The sequence below is a fragment of the Herpailurus yagouaroundi genome, unplaced genomic scaffold, assembly GCF_014898765.1.
Source record: "Herpailurus yagouaroundi ecotype Mexico unplaced genomic scaffold, PumYag 199, whole genome shotgun sequence".
NCBI lineage: Eukaryota > Metazoa > Chordata > Mammalia > Carnivora > Felidae > Herpailurus > Herpailurus yagouaroundi.
Genome location: NW_024412430.1, coordinates 16,968,000 through 16,983,357, shown reverse-complemented (window position 1 = coordinate 16,983,357; position 15,358 = coordinate 16,968,000). Strand labels below are relative to the sequence as shown.

Here is a 15,358-nt window from a genome sequence, read left to right as displayed (position 1 = left end):
GGAGCCTGTTTCCGATTCTGTGTCTCCCTCCCTCTCTGCCCCTCGCCAGTTCATGCTCTGTCTCTCTCTGTCCCAAAAATAAATAAAAAATGTTGAAAAAAAATTAAAAAAAAATAAATAAAGCATATTGCCTTCTCAGAATGTTGGTGGGTCTCATTCAATCAGTTGAAGAGCAACAAATGAGGTTTCCCAGAGAAGAAGGAATTCTGCCTCAGACTGTAGCATAGACATCTCACCTGAGTTCCCAGACTACTGGCCTACTCTACAGATTTTGGATTCCTAATTTCAACTCCTACCTGAACTTCTTCCAGCCCCCAAGCCTGCCCTATAGATTTCACACTTGCCAGTGTCCTAGTGGTTCTGTTTCTCTGGAGAAGATTCAAGTGCCCCTTGGTGGATCTTACCTTAGATTGTGTAGCTCACAGAAAAACTGGAGTCTAAATCTCTTGAATTCTAGTCATGACCTCTTCTTTACAAAAATTAACATTTCAGGCATACAACAAACTAGGAGAATAATATCGTCACCATCGGCATCCCCACCACCCAGTTTAAGAGGTTAAATTTGGTTGCTTTCGTACTTTTACTTCACATGACTGTTTCCATAAACACTACATAGAGGTTGTTTGCAGTTTTTAAACTCTATAATTGCCCACACATTGTCTCTATCTTTCTGCTGTGTATCTTTTCTCCCTAAATTATATTTTTCAGATTTATCCATCTCAAAAATACATCTATTTTTTGTGCTTTCATTTTAGTTGTTTATATTTCCTATTCACCTGTATTTCTGATTTGTTGCTATTGTAAATAAAAGTACCAGGAACATTCCTGTGTGAGCCCTCTTTGATGTATATCTAAATGATCCTGACCTCTTTACATCACACCACATATTTAAGTGCCAGGGAGGGGTGAGGAAGAGAGAAGAGAAGCATCATTCTTTCACCTCCTTGACTCTCCCTCCTCAGGTTAGAAGGTACAAAGGACGACTATATGTTACTGGTTGGGGGGAAAGAGAAGAGAATTCGTCTCCTTCCTTCCTTCCTTCCTTCTTTCCTTCCTTCCTTCCTTCCTTCCTTCCTTCCCTCCCTCCCTCCCTCCCTCCCTCCCATCTTTCCTCTTTTTGTTGTTTTTTGTTTTTCAAGTAGGTTTCACCCCCAGAAGGGGGCCCAATGCAGGGCTTGAACTCACCACCCTGAGATCAACATTGAGCTGAGACCATAAGTTGGATGTTTAACCAACTGAGCCACCCAGGCACCCCAGTCTAATTTCTTTAATTTGACTTTTGACCAAGATATTTACTTTACTTTGAATTTCACCTACCATTTAAAAAAGAGTATGAGGTTTTTCTGCTTACAAGGAGATGTATTGTTTAAAAATGGTTGTGATACCCTGTTAATCCAAGAAAGTCCCTCTATTAACCATGTGCTATTCAGGCCATGTGGCAGGCCATAGGATGAGACATGCAGAATGGCCGCAAGCCTTTGAGCCTCCCTCAATTCCTCACATACGTGGTTTTGCCTTCATTACTCAGATTCTAACCCCTTTTCTGACAATACTTTCTCTCTAGGGGGCAGGTTGCAACTGGTCCCTCATAGGTTCAATTAGCCTATGGACATATTTTATTTGGTTTGTTTGGTATTTGAAATACTTCCAGCAAGCATTTAATAACTAGGACATTTTATAGAAAAATCTGGATTTCATCTTCTCCAACAATGTTAGCCTGGTGCTAAATTCACAGGAATATGCCCTCCAGTTGGTCACCATCCCCTATCTGGTTATAGTGTGCCCTTCTTTCTCATTTCAATACTTGCCTGGCCGTCTGGGCATCTGAGTTTACCTTACCACCTCTGCTCTCAAACCAACTGTTCTGTGGCTCTACAGCAGACGACACCTTTTTTCTCTTTCTTCCTTATGCTGAGCAGTTGAAGGAGACGCTTATACAAAGACTCAGAGCTCATGAAGCACAAATACTGAGGTCTCTCCCATGGAAACCCACATGTAGACCAAGTATCCCAGTCTATCGGACTATAGGAGTTTTGTTTCTCAAGAAACAGATGTTTCAGTTAGGACTGCCAGTAATAATCTGAAACTTTTCTGAGTTAAGAATATCTCATTGTTGATTCAGAGCAATTCAGCACAACTAGACCTTAAGTATAGTCCAGACCTAAACTGCCTTTGTTCCTTGTTCTGTGCCCAGGGACGAGTATTGCAGTAATGGGATGTGTTTCCACGAATGGCTTTCAGGGATGTGGTAGGAGGGAGCAGGGCCCAATGTCATTCCTGTCAGTCATATTTTGTGCTTCTGAGCTGCCAGGCACTGACCCTGGTGTTGAAGGTTTTTTAGAGTTGTTTTCACAGTTGGTGCCTCTGGAATTTTACAGACACATTCAACGGAACTCTAAAATGACGAGTTCCGAATATTTCAAGTAGCTGATAGCAAAGTTATTTACAAATTTCTATGAGTTGCCTATGATTTTGGCAAACTCATGAGCTCGTGCGTCACACCATGTGATCCCCAGATTTCAAAAGGAAAGGTGGTTTTCCTAAGAAAGCTAGAAATACCCATTGTGCAAGAGGACCCAGGTCTGGTCCCCAAAAACCACTTCCCCATGGTCTAAGCATTTCATCCAACCAGGCTGAATAATTTTTAGCAACCCCAATTCTCCTGACCTCCATATCATATCCTTTCCTACAAATTCCAGCTCCAAGCCTGTCAGCCTCATGAAGAGACTTCTATTCCCCCAACTTTGACTCACAGCCCCCAACGATGTACTTAACAACGGTTGCAAAAACATGAGTTGTTGATTGGTTCAGATTTGAGTATCTTCCCTTGCTGTTAAGTGTTAAACGTGTTTCTAAGCATGTGGGCCCTGATGTCCTGTGCAGATTCCCGGTAATGCCTAGGAATAGAGACAGACCAAAGAGTACACAACTATTCTGTGGCTGCACAGCAGACACTTTTTTTTTCCTCCAAGAGAGGTGTGGAACAACCTAAGGTCACAGTAGCAACGGGCAGAAATGCCACTGAACAGGAAGATTCTGTGCAGGCTGAGACTATTCCATTGCCCTTTTGTGCATTCCGAGAACAGGGCTTATTTCTTAATTTAAGCTAGGAGAAGAAAAGAGGTGAAAGAGATAAGGTAAATCACGACTACTTACAGCTCTGTTCACTTCCCTCCTTATTGTGGTGACCGATCTTTTGGTTGTGTCTGAAAAAGAGAAATTCCAGGGACAGGATAACATTACTGAGAAAAGTGTTCTGTTTATAGGCTAACCGATGGCAGAATGAAAAGTTAATCCAAATAAATCACATGTAGAGGCCAAATGCCTACTGTGGCTTGAGACATCAGGCTGAACAACAGATAAGGGAAAACTGTACCCTTAGGCAAAAACCATGAACAAAATAGTAGCTCTACTTTCCATTCTTGTCTCAGCCCCTGGTCACCAGGCACTCAGAGGCTGAGGGACTCTTAATTTGGGTATTCAGCCCCAGGAAACGTCTGGCTTCAGAATTCTCTTTCCCTGTTCTGCTTTGCTCTGGACTGTCACTTCCTTCTGGTCTGCCCTACATGAAGCAAAAGGGCTGATCAATTAATTTATACTAAGGTGTACCTGACCGATATTGTTCCAGAGGAACTCGGGGCAGAAGCACAAGTTCACATAACAGGCTGTTGTTCACCACTGTTTGCCTGGTTTCATCTCTTTTTCAACCCCTGATGTCACATGTTCCCTGTCCCAGCTCTGATTTCCTTCTAGAGCTTGATGCCCGGGTTTCTAAACTCTGTGCATCCCTAATTCTGCTTTTGCTCTGTACACTAGATTTTTAGCAACCGCCTCATGACAATACCACCCTTGGCCTGGACTTTGAGGGCCTTTATCCAGCACTGAAGTCTCCCCGAAGAGGAGTTACATTTGAAAGGAGCCTAAGAGTTAACCCATAGAAATTGCCCATGAATGATGGAGTTTCAGTCCGGTCCTCTCTAACGCTTGAGAAAGTGCTGCCACCCTGTAGACCTTCCTTAACCATCAGACAACATATTTGGTCTTTGGTTTAAATCCCTGTAAAGTTCCAGCTCAGTCTTTTAGGGCAGTGCCATTCAAAGTGTAGAGTCCATGGGCTGGGGCTGGTGGGCGAACTATTTGTTACCAGCCCACAATGAGACAATTACCGAGATTTAGTATAACACTGAGCAACTTCTATAGTAATCTTTTTACTGTGTTTTTTTCTGATCATATTTATTGACATGTCAGAGGTTTATTGAATCCAGTAAAAACTGGGCTTATGGTTGTATGTCTTTGTTCTTTTTATTTTACTTTTTTTTTTTTTTTTTTTTTATTTATTTTTGGGACAGAGAGAGACAGAGCATGAACGTGGGAGGGGCAGAGAGAGAGGGAGACACAGAATCGGAAACAGGCTCCAGGCTCTGAGCCATCAGCCCAGAGCCCGACGTGGGGCTCGAACTCACGGACCGCGAGATCGTGACCTGGCTGAAGTCGGACGCTTAACCGACTGCGCCACCCAGGCGCCCCTTTATTTTACTTTTTAGTAATTAAGTTTTAGTATATATTGCAAAAGCATTGACGCTAACATATTGGAAATGTAAAAATAAATGGTTCCTTATAACAGAAAGTTTGAGAAATATTATTCTTATGAGCTGCAGGCTTGTTCTAGAGATCTGGTCTCTTTATAGCTGATGCTCCCTCCTGGATTCTGTTCTTGACTTTGCCATCGGCACAGCCAATGATCAAGCCATTCAATTATTTTGGGTTGGGACTCTCTCCTTCCATTGCCCAACATAATACTATCCAGATTGAGTCAGTTTTTATTATTTTGCAACAAAAAGGCCATACAGCATCAGACAGACTTATGTTCAAACCCCAGCTATTTGACTTTAAGAATACTTTTGAAGCTTCAGTTTCTTCATGTGCAGTGTAGACACTACTCCTTGCCTCAAGAAGTTTTTGTAAAATTAACTGAAAAGAAGTTTGTAAAGGGTCTAGCCCAGTGCTGTCCAAAGAGGGACATATTTTGCTGTCTGCAAAGAGGGAAATATTGTGTATCTGCTCTGTCCAATAGCCTCTAGCCCCACATGGCTATTGATCACTAACAATATTGAGCACTTAAAACATGACCAAGGAATTGAATTTTTATTTAATTTAAATTTGAATAACCACATACGGCTATTATATTATACAGAGCAAGTTAGCATGGATACCTGCATATAGTAGGTTCAATGTGTAAAATTTTATTGAACATCTATCTACATGTGCCAGGCAATGTTCCAGACACTGGGCATTTATCGGTAAATAAGAGAAACACGGCCCCTGCTGTCATGAAACTTAAAGACCAACAGATGAGGCAGAACTTTACGTTACTTTTGCAACAGAAATTGCCAGCTCCTTCTCTAGAACGCAGTGAGTCACCTGGAGCCCCGCACTGTTGAGGGCTCCTCTCAGGTAGAGATGGTAAACAGAACCTTCTGTGGACTGGCCACAGCTGCCCTTCCTGTACAGCGTGGTGTGCAGAGCTGGTCGCTGGGTCAGAATTGGGCAAGTCCGTTTAGGAGCCAATGAGCTTTCTGGGCAGAGAAGGACTACGAGAGCCACCCCTTTGCTTGACTCTCTCTGATAGACTGAGAAGTTCAGGACAGCAATGGCTTGAAGAGGAACTCAAGAGAAGGAAGTTAGGACTGGCGTCCCAGCCTTAACATAAAGACCTCAGCCAGAAGGAGCTGGCTGGGCACAGCTGTGGGGAAAGCGGGAAGCCCCTTCTGCCTCATCAGCCCTTGAGGGTCCTGCTTCGGGAACCATGGAAGCACACATGAGGGGGGCCAGGGAAGTGTCAGCTTGGGTCACTCTGGTCTTCGTGGGGATCTGGACCAGCAAGGCTGCCTTTGCATGGTCAATGGAGACCCCCGGAGGGAACAGAGACGTGCATGGCAGGAATAGGAAGAGCTCAAAACCAGGGCCCTCAGGGGAACCGCCCTGGCTCCCCAGGAGCCTCCCTGTCTGTTTGGAAGCAGCAGCCCTGTGGGCTAAGTTGGCCTTGCGACAGTATGTTGGAGGGGGGGGAAGTCCATGCTGTAAGGGGGAGACATTGGATGTCTGAGACAGGTAGGTGGGTGCTTGAGGAATTAGTTGGAAAATTAAAAGGGACGCAATTGAGTTTGTGGCCCAAGGTATTGAAACAGGTCCTAGACGTATAACTGTGTGCTGAGGGTGCTGGAAGGAGAAGTAGGTACAGGAAGCATCTCACAAGGGGATGTCCTGTAATGGGTGTGGTGAGGGGGGCAGAATCAGGAGAGGCTTGAAGAAGTAGTAGCTTCACCAAGTTTTAAGGGATGACACCAAGTCAGGTGGACAAGGAGAAGAAAATACTTTAAGAGGACTGCGTGCTACATGAGAAAACTCAGATCTGAAGGGGTGGGGTGGCACTGAGGACTTAGGACCCTCACATGGCTAGAGCTTAGAGAACGAGGGTGATGGTGTCTCAGGAAAAAGCCAGAATTGTGAGCCACACCACTCAGGGCATGTTGGGACTTCACCTAGGGAGCAGTGGGAAGCCATGGGTGAGGTCTGATCATGGAGACGTGTAGACTTGAGAATCTGAAAGCCTGTTCTGGCTAGAAGGGAAAATAGACCCATACTGCAGGTGGCAAAAATGGGTGCAGGGAGACAAGTTGGGAGGGTTCTGCTCCAGTCCAGGTGAACCTCAGTAGCGGCAGTGAGGTTGGGTCAATAAGCAGTAAAATGCTCATTCTCATGTCGCTTCCCATTTTACAGATAGAAAAAGCCATCTCAAGGAAGTTAGGTAATTTGTACAAGATCATAGAGCCAATAAATGGCAGCTTCAGGTCCCAACCTAGCCTTCTGACTCTGGTTTAAAGCTCTATTTACAGGGTCAGCCATTCTCAACCTTCTTTCATGACACATGCAAGGCACACAGATGTGTGTGCGTGTGTGTCCATGTGCCTCCCATGAGGGAAAGCAGATCCCAGCGCATGTGAGTTGGGGTATGGCGTTGTATTATACAGGTATCCATGATTTCACTCTGGCTCATTACAAACAAATAAGGAACCATTTGCAAATTTACTCTCTCAACTCTTATTAGCAACAAATGTCTCCCACCACAGTTGGTACCCAAGCCTTGCACCTAGTGTGGAACTACTGATAACCTCGCTCACTCTTGAGACTGGGGTGAAGGATAAGGGAAAGACTTTTTTCTGCTTTACCTTTCAGTGTGACCCCATTTCATTCTCCCAGACAGGGGAAGGACAGAAAACTCTGTTGCTCATTTCTCACGTGACTAAGTTCTCAGGTCGCAGGCCTAGAACTTTGGTATAGACCTGTTCCTGAGGGGTGTGTATGGGGGAGGTGAAAGAAGAATGACAGAAGATTAAATTCTAATAAGGGGCATCTGCCATGGCTCTCTGAGGTCATAGATTTGTGGAAGTGATTCTGTTTGGGGTATCTTGGCAGCTCAGTCAGTCGAGCATCCGACTCTTGATTTTGGCTCAGGTCATGATCCCAGGGTCGTGGGATCAAGCCTCCTGTCAGGCTCTGTGCTAAGGGGGAGCTTGCTTGAAATTAACTCTCTCTCTCTCTCTCTCTCTGCTCCCCCTTCCCCAAATAAAATGTTTTTTTTTTCATTTTTTTTTTTACGTTTACTTATTTTTGAGACAGAGAGAGACAGAGCATGAATGGGGGAGGGTCAGAGAGAGGGAGACACAGAATCCGAAACAGGCTCCAGGCTCTGAGCTGTCAGCACAGAGCCCGACGCGGGGCTGGAACTCACGGACCGCGAGATCATGACCTGAGCCGAAGTCGGCCGCTCAACCGACAGCCACCCAGGCGCCACCCAAATAAAATGTTTAAAGAAAAAAAGAAGTGATTCTGTTTAGTTAAAGTTCTGTCAGAGAAGACACTATAATTCCTCCTTTATGGTGAAATGCCTTTCCTCTCCATTTCTATCATTTCTTCCTCTTTTTCTTTTTCCCTTCTTCCTCTTCTCCTTCCTCCCTTCTTCCTTCTTCCTCAACCTCCACTCCCCTTTCTTTTGACAATAGTTCCTTGGGTTCTATAGTAGAGAGTTTTGTGGTTAGCACCCAAGTTAATGCATACATAGGGCAGTGGACAAATAGAGCATGATAGTATTTTGAGACAGATGAGAATACAGAGGTTAGACTGTAAATGTAGCATAACAAACACCAAAAAGCCTCCCAATTCTCAAATAATGGCCACCCCCAATTCCTATTGGATTATTCCCAGATGTCATTTCCTTTTCTATAAACAAGGCCATGTGTAGACCCTGGGAGGAGCTTACTGGGTGCTGACAAAGGAGCAGTTTAGTAAACCAGAAGACAAGTCTGCAGATATTCTGGCCAGGGTTCAAAGGTTACATGACAGGAGTAGGTGGGTGAGAATAGGATAGGCTGAGGAGGGACTCCAGGGGAGCCACTGAAAGACATTAGGGAGTCATCAAAACAGGTGGTTTTCCTGCCCGCAAATGGCCTCACACACTTCTCTTCTTTCATTACCAACCAAGGGATTCAGATTCCTAGGGGTTGGGGAGCGCTTAGCCCAGCTGACGCCCAGAATGTGGAAAGAGGGGGAGAGAACTGAAGGAATCCTCAGAAGTGATCTTGGTATCCTCCTGCCCGTGAACTCTGACCACATAGTTGTCTGCATTACCAAAATGACACTGATCTCATGAGGCTAATGACTCTTCTTGGCTCAAAGAACAAAGCAAACTATTTCAGCATAGGAACAAAACATTCCTTTAAAAATATTCTGTATGAGGATTTCAGCTCACTGAAGAAGACTAGGGCCGTTTTCTTCTGGGGAAAAAATCATCAGGATGAGTCCAAAGGGATTCATAAGCCCTGAGGAGATTGGTATGAACCTGGGGAGCTGTAGACTGCTGGGGCCAAGCAGAACCCCACATTGCAGACACCCAGTCCACTTGGTTACCATGAATAAAACTCACTTACCCTTTCTAAAATAAAGCTTTTGGAAGAGCTGTTTCCTTAGGGCTGTCATCGTAGCTATGAAAATCAAAGCAATGATGAAGGAAGGGATGAAAACAGGAAGCAGCCAATTTGAAGGGATCTTGGGTTCTAGGTCACCTGGATGAAAGAAAAAAAAAAAAAAAAAACAACACCAGAATCCCATTACATGGGAACTTAGAGATAGACCAACAAGTTGACCATCTGAGGAGGTTATAATCAGGTACTGTTCTGTGTATCCTGCAGGTACTAGTTCATCTACTTCTCACGACCATCCTATGTGGCAGGCTCTGCTATGACCCTCATTTTACCAGTGAAGAAAGGGAGGTCCAGAGTGTCTGGGAAATGTTTCCAAAGTTGCACTGTAAGAGACAGAGCTGAGATATAATCCAGGCTGTCTGGTTCCAGATTCTATGGTTTTCATCATTCTCATCCATCTACTGTGTTTGTCTGTCTATCTATCTATCTATCTATCTATCTATCTATCTATCTATCTATCATCATCTCTTTCTTTCCAGTAGGATGGTCTCTCAATCCAAACATGTATTCCCCCTCCACTGCCAAGCATTCACAGTGTTTAGAATCTATACCATTAGTCAGTCAATTTCAAGGGTTAACAGGGATCCTTTTGGGGAAAAAAGTATAATATTGTAGATAGTGTTAACATACAAAATCCAGACATTCATACCTTAGTGTGAATTACTACAGCGTGTCCTTTTCCTTGTCTCAGCTAATCACTGAGGACTGGCACTGAGGAAAAGGTGAGTTTACTGGAGAGGCGGGTGAGAAAAGCAATTTTGGAGACAGGGGAAGGCCTTGTAAAGGAGAGTTCTGAGTATCTAGAAGTTAGAATAAGGGTTCCAGACCGACAGTGAGGAAGAACTGGAGGGGGCTTCACAATGGGGAGAAAGAAGCATACCCAAGATAAGCTGTGCCCTTTCCAAAAGCCTGCATTTTGCCCCATGGAGTAACTACTGCAGAATAAACATAACACTGTGGTCCAGGAGAAACCTGGCAAGAGTGCTCAGGAGGAAAGGCTCAATCCTGCCAACTGCCTTCCCTCTCCCCCATCTCAGTGCCATCTGAGAATCACAGATTGTTTTAGTTGAGAAGGGATTGGACATCATTTAATCTGAGCCCCTCATTTTAGAGTTCAGGAAGTAAGGCTCAGAAATGCTAAAAAATCTATCTGAGGTTATCAATGCCAAATAAGTGGCAAAGCCAGGATTGCAAGCCCAGATTGGTTTAATCAAATCTCCATCCCCGCAGATATTTGTCTTTATTGAAATCAGTGTGGTGAACATTAAGGAAGAAAGGATTCAGAAGCCTGGCTCAGGCACACATTGGATAGCTTGTACTAATTACAACAGCTCTTTTACTTTTAGGAAGTGCTTATTAAGTACCACTGCAGTAGCACTGTAAGTCAAGGGGCCCTGAGACCTTCAGTGTCCCCACAACAGGAGAAGTCCTTACCTCAGTGACTCTTTACAAACCCTTGTCCTCTGAAGGTTCCTTCACAGTCCCTTCTGCATACAGAAGCTCTACTCGTCCCTCAAGACTTTCTAACAATGAACATCAGTCTGCTTAGACTGTAAGTATTTGGAGAACAAAGACTTCACCTAAGTCATCTCTGAATCCCCTATAGAGCCAAGTGCCAGCTACATGAAAGAGGTCAAAAAGGATTTGTTGGGCCGAGTTAATCACTGTCTACCTAGTCTACCTAGCCCAATCCTCCCTGTCCTTATTTACCTTGTGGCAGACTGATGCTTATCCCTGAAATCCATTCTCTCTTTTCCCCGAGTATGAGGTCATTAGCTGGACACATGGCTTCTCAAGACTACATTTTGGAGCCTCCCCTGCAGTTAGATGTGGGCCAGCCATGTAAACTAAGTTCAAGTCATGGGTCTTCTGAGCCTTGGCCTTAAAACATTGGATAAGTCTTCCACCATTCTTTTTCCTTTCTGACTTTCCTTTCTGACTCTCTTTCCTTTTTGATGTGGCAGTGACCCGGCTTTGACAATTCAACAGAGAAAACATTTTAGAGAACGGCGAGCAACAAGATGGAAAGAACCTGGATCACTGAATAACTTTATGGAATATAGATACTTACCTGCTCTGAATTACCTAAGAGAGAAATAGACTTCTATCTTGTTTGAGTCACATTTTGAGGTCTCTCTGTTGTAGCAGCTTAGCCTTTATTCTAATACATATTCTTATAATTATTTTATAATAATTACATGCTACTTAACAATGATATGATGATACAATGGGAAAACTAGGTTTCATCCTCCCCACAGTCCCATGCATTCAAGGAAGCCATGCTTCTTGGTAGAGGCACTATATTCCCCGCTCTCCGCCCCCCCCCCCATTTCCATACTTTCTGAGTGCTAAGGACTTAGCAGGCATATTCCATTTAATCCTCACCATCACCCTCTAAGGTATCTGTCATTATTCTTATTCTACAAATGTGAGACCAAGTTCTAGGATGACTCAGTTATATGTTCATGTTCTGAAAGCTACTGGTGGCAGAGAGAGGATTTAAATATCAAGTCTGTTTGATTTCTGAGCCCATGCTCTTGACCACTGCCAGAGAGTCCCCTCCAGGTCTCCTTGGATGGCTTCACTTCCGGCCCCATAAAAATGTTTTTATAGTTATTTCCTGTGTTCCAATCCCACTATATTTCCTCATGAAATGCAACAATGGGCTGAGCAGAGGAAACCCTGTTTCAAAAGGAAAATGGACTCATTGCCCTTTTGTTTCTGATCAAGTTAGGATGTTCAGTCATCCATCCTACAAACACTGGGGCACCTCCCACCACCAGACTCTCATTGCTCTATTTGCTTTATTCACTGACTTCTAGAGAAGTTTGTGATGGGTCACAGAATCAGCAATGAGCAACTCAACTGATGAGAATGACCAGAAAAAGGACAGTCATAAAGCAGCTTAAAATGCCAGGAACCGTGGGAGGATGTGTGACTGGTTATTTGTTGCTGGTATTAGTGCTACAAACCAGGGGGTCACTTGACTGCTCTGATCTGGTGGTCCACACAGTCTGTTGGCTGGGATAATGGGACTGTTTTATCAAGGCTAATCCTCCAACCCACTAATCTGACATTAATTGAGCACTTAGTATGGGCAGTGTGTTTTAGCTTAGTATGGGCATACTGTTTTAGCTTTTGCCACAAAGAAGACCCATGTGAACAATTAAAATACAATGAAAGATAAAAGACAAGTATAGTCACAGGCAAACCAAGTCATGGTACAGGTAATCAGTCTTAGAAGAAGAGATAAGGGAAGGACCCCTTGTGCCCTGGGATTATCTAAACTGCTCTGGAGAGAGGGCAGACTTCAAGGCAGTGAAGAGGGTGAGTAATTATGTTTTCTGTGGAACAAACTGCCTGAGCAGAGAAATCATGGGGGTGGGAGAGGTGCCAGAAATCTCAGAGAGCACTGGTGAGGAAGGAGAGCTGACCAGAGCCCAGGAACCATGTCAGGAGGTAGTAGCATGAATATAATTCTGGGAAGAATAGGTAAATGTAGGCTGAAAGTCTCTAGCTGCATGAAAATCTCTCTGTGCCCTTGCCAGTTACATTTATGAGTGATATCCTAGAATATCCTGAGCTGATGCAGACCCCACGGGCCTCTCCTGTGATTGTTGACTATTCATTCAGCTACACTGACTTCCATGGAAAGAAGAACCACCTTCATTCATTCATAATTTATCAGTGGTTCAAAGTCTCCAGAGGAATGGTCAGTGTGCCCTTCCTACGTCTCCACCGCAAAGAAAAAAACACTGATGTAATCGGTGGTGCAAAGGCTAGATTCCAGTTATCTCCAAGTTCATCTTACTCAGGCCCCTATTTCCCTGATCCTTCTGGAAAACCACATTCCATCCAAAGTACTGGCCTACACTTAACCAGGCAGGAAATTCCACACAGCAAAGGACAGTTACTCAACAATTCCAAGAAAAATAAATTCCTCTGTGACTGTTAGTATTTAAGCCTCTAAAGCCCTAGTATGAATTAATTGTATCTCAATTTTCATAAGGTGTCAAGTCTCACAATCTGCACTGTGATAAAAAGAGAGGTAGAGAATGTTAAAGACCAGCTTGCCTAATTCACTACTTTTCCTCAAAGTTGACCCTAAACATGAGGTGTTTCTAATGTCTTCATTTCTACCAAGATTCTTAGCATGACATCTGTCTTTACTGTCTCACTTTCTCAAATCCATTCAGTTAGAAAGAAGCTGGGCTAACCTTAGTGTTGGAATTGGGTAGTAAAGTGTGGATAGATTGGGGGGGGGTGTTGGTAGAGGGGGTGGCAATGAGAAGGCGGCTGTCTGCCCTGAAAACTATATCAGGGAGAGTTTTTTCCTCCCGAAGAAAATCCTGGGAAATTAATGATGAGATGGGGATGGAGTCACTTCAAAGTCCTCAGTCCTGCCAGTTCATGATGAAATATAAATTAATTTGAGGTAGAGCAGATATCTCTGATGCCCCAGCTTCTATCCTGTCTGTCCCAGCCCTGATTTAAGCCAGGGCTGAATGTGGCTGAATGATGGATGGTTCCAGTCAGGTTCTGATTCACTTCCCCCTGATCATCTCACCTCAAGCACATGCTGCTTCTGTGCCAGGGTTTCCTCAATGCTGAAGCTTGGTCCTTCTCACTGTTATGTTCAGTGACCCACATGTGGGATTTTTCCTTCTTATCCGCACAAATTTAGGCTCTACTGGATTAAAGGTCCAGCTTCCTAGTGGCAAATGCTTCCATCAAGGGATATGCTCTACTGCATCTAAATTCATAGCTTGAGTTCTACCCATGGGTGGACCAGCAGGCAGAGAAAAGAATTTCTCTACTGACAGAGCGATTAGTCTTGATTACCATGAAGGACGTGAGAGCTGCGACCTAATGCAGGCACAGAAGGTTAGGTCTGGAACTCGGGGATCCATGGATTCTCTGATTTTTGTACTTCCACGTTCAGTAATAACAAAGAAAAGGCAACTGCAGCAAGTCAGTCTGTTCCGGGCAAGGCAACCAAGGGCTCAGTGCTCTCAGGGTTGAAAGCGAGAGTCACCAGCCCCCTCCCCGCCCCCACTCCTCTGCTCCATCTGAAGTGCTGAGTGAGGGAGATCTAGAATGTATGGGGATGAGAGAGAGGACAATGATCGGTTATGGCTTGGCATCCACTTCAGCAGCCAGAACTGTAGCTTGTTCTATGAACTCTTGCCTATGAAATCTTGTGAAGAGATACCATATGGCTTCATGGCTGCCTCCCAGCCTGAAGGCTTAGTCACCGGGCTTATAGGGCAAGGGACAGACTGCTGCAGTCCTATCTCACTTCCTCTTGGCTTCACCTCTAACTTCAGCCACAGCTCGGGAGAAGTCTGGTGACCTTTGACTTGCTTCATTCACCTCAAATGGGTACTTTGCTTTCTGCCCTGGGATTACTTGACACTACAGGTGCTGGGGGGAACTCACTCAGCCCACATACACGCATAGCTCCCAGCATGGAGTGCACAGTCCTGCAGACTGCTGTCAACCAACAGGGGTGAAAGGAGATGACCTCCACCTGAAGTGCTTTGAGTGAGCATCGTGGGAGGCTGTCTGTACACTTCCCAGGTGGTCTTTGGGTATTTGAGCTCCCGTTTTGCTGATAGCAACAACTTCAATTCTTGCTTCTGGTCTGAATCTCCTAAGCCTCCCATCCCTGCTCCCTGAGGCCACCACCTAAATACTGGCATGCCACACGAGCTCCTATCATAGGCTCTGTTTTGTCTAACTAAGACAAAGGGCAAAAAGTGGAATATAATGACAATATTAAAGTTTCTATAAATTATGTCAAATTTAAGCAGTGCTAGGGACTGCCCTTTATTCGGAGATTATATCCTTTGCTGGTACGGAAGCAGAATAATGGCTCCCTCAAAGATGTCCATGTTCTAATATCTGAAACCAGTGAACGTGTTACCCCACAGGCAAAAAGGGATTTTTGCGGATGTGATTATATTAAGGACCTTGAAATGGGAAAATTAACCTGAATTATCAGGTTGGGGGAAGGCGTCTAATGCAATTACAAGGGTCCCTACAAGGTGGAAGAGGGAGGCAGGAGAATTAAAGAAAGATGTGATGACAGAAGCAGACGTCTGAGGGATGCAGCTGGTGGCTTGGAAGGTGGAAGAGGGACCATGAGCCAAGGAATGCAGAAGCTAGAAAAAACAAGAATATAATTCTCCCTTAGAGCCTCTGCAATCCTGTCGACACTTTGAAGCCCAGTGAAGCCCATTTGGGATTTCTGATTTTCAAAGGTGTAAGCTAATAAATTCGTGTTGTCTCAAGCCCACAAAGTTTGCAGCAGTTTG

At 44.4% G+C, this 15,358-nt stretch overlaps 1 protein-coding gene across 5 annotated transcripts in view; it reads right to left on the bottom strand.

The window, feature by feature from the left end:
- PDCD1LG2 (programmed cell death 1 ligand 2) overlaps positions 1-15,358 on the bottom strand; it is a 111,490-nt gene that overhangs the window by 53,901 nt on the left and 42,231 nt on the right. For 4 of the 5 annotated variants that reach the window (XM_040449494.1, XM_040449497.1, XM_040449495.1 and 1 more), the window contains exons 5-6: positions 8,988-9,122; positions 3,157-3,206 (exon numbers count right to left, since the gene is read on the bottom strand). In XM_040449494.1, coding sequence (XP_040305428.1) covers positions 3,157-3,206; positions 8,988-9,122 — 185 coding nt within the window. Of the gene's footprint in view, positions 1-3,156; positions 3,207-8,987; positions 9,123-14,899; positions 15,206-15,358 lie in introns of those variants that run through there. The other variant, XM_040449498.1, reaches the window with a different exon arrangement.